Consider the following 5,317-nt stretch of genomic DNA (forward strand, 5'->3'; position numbering starts at 1 on the left):
GGCATATTTCTGCATCCAGATTCATTAGTCTCCTTAATGGAGCCCATCATTTTTCCAATGGCTTTCTCCTTTCTTTAAACCCTAACCCTGAAATTCTGTAACCAGTCATATCACATGGCTTCCCTGAGGCACAAAGGTACCAAACTCTATAATTAACTATTGAGAAATGATAAATATGCTCTCTATTTATATTAAAAGATTTTAATTCTTTTGGGCCACAGTTGGTGAAGACAAAAAAAAAAACAACAATACCTCAAAACCCCCAGAAAGCTAATACTTACTCTGCAGTGTGAACTGTAGCCCTTTTTGCAAAAAGCTGAACCAAATAAGGGAAATGTTGAGAGTTCCAGCATGCATGACCCAGCAGCACCAATTATTAATAAGAAATTCTGGACTAGAAAAATACTCAGAGTTGTACCCCATCCACTCTGAATCTTTTTTTTTTTTTTTCTCTTAGTAAACTGACAAACAACTGAAAAAAAAAATCTGTGGGAATACATCACTGAGGCTTTCCTTCTGGAATTCTATTTGCAAAAGACATCTCTGTCAGGCAGAGACCAAGATCATCTATTTCCTTATGTATACACACGGGGTGTGGGACTCATCCTTTAACGTGATGGCAAGCAAGACATAAGAACAGAAATGACCTTTGAGAAGTTCCCTTTTCTGAACTGTGTTACTCTACTTTGGTGAGCTAGAGTTCTTTTTTCTCACAAACTAAATTGCTTTCAACTCTGAAAATAAATCTCACTCATGAAAATTATAAGGGGACCTTAGGAGAAGTGGCCAACATAAGCAGGGTGTCCTTTCTGTATACTTGCCACCTCTTGTGGTTTCCCAGGCAGGGTGGAAGGGGACCTCACTTGGAAGCCAAAGGAAAAGATGTAGAGTTGATAGAAGTGGTTCACTGTGAGCCCTTCAAAGAGCTTGGAATATTATTACCCAAATTTCAACTTACACTTAAGCTATCTGAATTTACTAAAAGTCAGGAACTTTTCAGGTTGGAAGATAACTTTACTTTTGGGCATATGTTGCATGCAGAACTACTAGATTTATGTTATATAGTTCTTGAAATGAAGAATTGTATCAGAGCATGACTTTCTGGAAAATATTTTGTGGGGGAGGGGCAGGTAAAATCCAGCCTTTCTGGATGCAAGACAACTTACCTTACAAGATACTTTTCAGGGTATCAAGAACCCTCAAACCACTTTCTAGCCATATAGCAAGAAAAGGGAACGAGTGCCTCCTTCATCATTCTTGAGAGCCCAAATAATCACAGGCTGAAAAGACATATTTGACCAGTGAAAGCTAATCATTGGAAACTGACTATATCAAAAGCTATTCAACATATTATTCTAGGCAATTCCACTTTTTTCTTTCATTTTCTGTCTGCAGGTAGAGTAAGCTATACAGAATTGAGAAAGCTATGACTAAGAGGACTGTTGCTGGATTATCACATCATTTAAAAATTAACCAAAATAAAACCAGAAACAAAAATGCCACATCCTAAACAGTGATCTCCATTGAAAAATAAAGCTATTTTAAAACTGAGAGGCTGAACTTTTAAAATATTAAGTCAAATTAAATTAAGCAGCAGCAATCAGGAGTAATATATCTTACCACTTTAAGGAAAAGAGTATTCAGATAGGTTAAAACGACTGAAAACAGGCAAAATATTTGCCAGTAGACAAGATATGGAATTCAATTCAAGTTTTAGAATCATGTAAATTATATATATTTACAAAGGTTAAAAAATATAGCCCAAATCTGCAATGATCAACTTAAGAGGGTGTTAGTTTAAATAAATACTTACTCCATGTGGCAGGGATCAATTTTATCTCAGCCAGATTCTAGCAGTTTCATGTCCTAAGGGATCTTTACATTCTGGGATCAGTTATACTACTGATATCAAGCACAGAGAATGAGTATCCAAGAATTATTCATCAAAATGAAATGAAACTAACAGAGAGGGATGGTAGAGCTCATGTAAAATTCTGATTTAATTATTCCTAAATAAACACTCACTCTCTCAAAATCAGGAATCTCAAATTATCTCTACAGATGTACCACTTAGTGTTGTGTATATCTAATGATCACATTTAAATTTAGTTTGATTTGCAAACATTTTCAAAACTTACAGGGCTCCTTAAGCTGCAAGGAAAGGTGACAGATGGTGGAAAGTAAGGGAACAAAAACGACTATCACTGTGATTTGTTGCTTTTAGGCTCACGTAATTTTAGCTTAAGGATGGGGGGAAAAAGACCTTATGAAATCCCAAGAAGTGGTTTTAAAAAGTAAAAGCTTATTTTTAATCATTCTTAAATCTTAAATAATTCAGTAAGCAAATAAACTCGGTATTATATAGTGCCTAGGCCATGTCTACTGCTGCAGTAATCACTCTCAGTTAATGAATTTTTAAGAACTGCTATATTTTAATCAACCGAACAGTTCTGGTCATGCAAGATAAGTATCAGAGATAAACCACATTAGGCAGAAATAACAAAAGGCAGAGTAAAAAGTTATAGAAAATTCTTTGTTTGAAATGTCAAGTATTTGATAAAGGAGTGTATAAAGTGAATTCCACTGAAGTTAAACACACACACACACACACACACACACACCCCATATATGAATATTCACTCTCTGGAAGAGTAAGAAAAATAAATCGAAAAAAAAGCCCCAGATTTCAAAACAACCACCTGTGCCCTAAGGTCTCCTGTCCACCAATCACATTTCACAGAGTTACCCCTTTGGTATCTGGTCAGATTCTAGCCGTTATCAAGTATTCCCAGACACTGCGGGTCTTTCAGGCAGCCCCTATGCCACAAAACACTGAAGGTTGCACATTAAGAGCCAACAACTTCTGAATAAATTTCTCCTACATTGTAAATTATTTGTAAAATAAGATTTAAAGTCTCATCCAAGTGTACAAAGGAAAAAAAACTTGGTTAAAAACCCATGGTTAAAAATTAAAGCATGGCATTTTAAATCCAATTGTTACAAAGATACTACGGTTGAATCAAGCAGACTTCAATGACGATGCTGCTGTTTTAGCATGCAACACATCACTGGTGACTTTTAAACTCCTGCCATGTTTCATCACTGTGTCCCCTCTTTTTTCCCAGCCCCAGTCTTCCCCCCCCCTTAATAAACTGCGTTACAAAAAGGTAAAATCTAGAGTTAGTGGCAAAATCTTCACAGTAACTTGTTAATAAAGTCATAGATGGCTGTCAAGGGTATCAATCGATTGGACCTTGGAAAATTAATTTGATGCAGTTTTGCTCCCCGACCAGCTGCGTTGCACAGAAAGGGCAGGCGGCATGAAATGCATGAGTTCCATGAGGCAGTGGAATCTGAGACCAATATTTTGCAGACTTCTCTGAGCACACATGTCCACAGGGGGTAAAAGCATGAGTTGGTGGTCCTGCGTCCACATAAAATCCTGCCTCGCAGCCGAGCCAGAGAGGTACATAGGGGCCCACAGTCCTGCACATGGGACACTCCCTCTCATTGGCCTCCGTGTCACTCCGGTGGCCCCAGTTGTGGTACCCATGCACATGGCCACAGCTGAGATACGCCCAGGGCTGTTTCTCCTCCACTACCTCTTTCCTGTTGATGCTGGGGAAGGCCAAGGTGTTGAGCCCCACAGGACACTGTGGTCGGGCGGCATTGATCTCCTGCCGGAGGGCTTCTATGTGTTTCTGAGTTGGTGTATGAAAAAGGCCATCTGCTGTTCTCCAGAGAAGAGTGGCCCCACACAGGTCAATGAGGGAGCCGTCCTGCAGGACGTTGGTCTCACTTTCCACCTACAACAAATTTGGTAGACATGCTTTTAAGGCAAAATCCAGCAAATCACTGCAGCAAGTCACAACAACATTCTTTCCTCTCAAATTAAACAAGACATCATTTTTGAAGAAAACATGTGCAGGCACTTTATCCCACTAAAAACAGGACAGGGGAGTAAGCTATCCTCCCTGAGCCTCAGTTTCCTCATTTGAACACGGGATACTATATTTATACTTATATATAATATGTACAAATTACTCCTGGTGACCTTCAGCTTCACACACACACTATATATAGTATTCAAATATCATGTATCATATCAATATATCATACATACAAAGCTCTGAGCGCAATATTCCTAGCTTTATGTGTTCAATTAATGGTAGTGGTTATTTTAACAAACTTCAGAAATCTCCTTAGGTTTTTATTAACTCCTTAAGGCCATCACACAATTACTGATCTCATGAGGGATGGGAGCTGTCCCACCAGTACCTCCTCATTTCGGCCAGAGCAAATGTGGGAGGCCCTGGGGGCCCTGCAGTCGTTACTGCAGTGGTCCAGAACACTCCCGGCCACCCTCAGCTTCCCACACAGCTGGACCCTTTCATCCTTCATCACTAAGGTTTGAAGCTGAAGAGTTCGGTATGAGCCTTCATTTGTAAAAGGATGTCTGTGCCGTGTACCACATGCTTACAAGACTGATAAGCAGCTGACAGGAGCACAGTGAGACCTGGTCTGCAAGGACTTGGCCTCTGCTGCCATGAGCCCATGGGTGCTGAGCCCTGGGAGTCACAGACCAGTGACCCCTCTTCCCATCCTGAACGGACTCGTTCTGCAGGAGTGGGAGGCAGACACGCAGAGCTAGGGGTGAGTGCAGGTCGGGGAGGTGCTGTGTGAAGCTGGAGCACCACAGTGGCTAAGTGTGCACTCTGGAGCTGACTGCTCGGGTTTGAAGCCTGGCTCTGTCAACTTATTAGCAGTGTGACCTTGGGCAGATTATTGAAGTGCTCTGTGCCTCCGTTTCCCCTTCTGTAAAATTTAGATAAGGTGGTTGTGAGGGATAAGTAAACTAACACAAATGAAGTTCTTAGAATGATGTCTGGTGTACAGTAAACATTATGTAAATATCTGCTACCATTACTTGATGATGGAAGTCAGAAATAGTTTTTAAAGGGGTTCTCCTTGAACAGAGACTTGAAAAAGATGTCGGGAGTCAGCAGGTAGCCAGAAAGAGGTATGAGAATACCAAACAGCATGTGCACCGAGGGCAGCACAAGGGTTCAGCAAGGTTCAAGGCCAGCTGAGCGCAGCTGGAGCCGGCGCAGGCAGGACCAGTGGCCTGGGCTGGAGGGGCAGGCTGGCCTCGCTGCCCAGTGGGCATCAGCGGGGGGTTAGACAACCGTGAAAGAGCTAGTGTGCCTTTCCAGAAAGGTCACTTCCAGACGTTTGGAGGGTGGCTGGAGGGATGTGACGCTGTCGCGCACACACTGGGAGGGAGAGAGGTTAGCAGACGGAGGGTCCCGACTCCTCT

General features: G+C 41.5%; 1 protein-coding gene across 1 annotated transcript in view; it reads right to left on the minus strand.

Moving 5' to 3' along the window:
* Positions 1-2,408: 2,408 nt before the first annotated feature.
* The window catches only part of PELI2 (pellino E3 ubiquitin protein ligase family member 2), a 136,734-nt gene continuing 133,825 nt past the window's right edge, over positions 2,409-5,317 (minus strand). Inside the window, exon 6 of the mRNA XM_008578580.1 lies at positions 2,409-3,806. Within this exon, the coding sequence (XP_008576802.1) occupies positions 3,240-3,806 (567 nt within the window). The 3' untranslated portion in view covers positions 2,409-3,239. The remainder of the gene's footprint in view (positions 3,807-5,317) is intronic.

The sequence above is a fragment of the Galeopterus variegatus genome, unplaced genomic scaffold (assembly GCF_000696425.1).
Source record: "Galeopterus variegatus unplaced genomic scaffold, G_variegatus-3.0.2 Scaffold1722, whole genome shotgun sequence".
NCBI classification, from domain to species: Eukaryota; Metazoa; Chordata; class Mammalia; order Dermoptera; family Cynocephalidae; genus Galeopterus; species Galeopterus variegatus.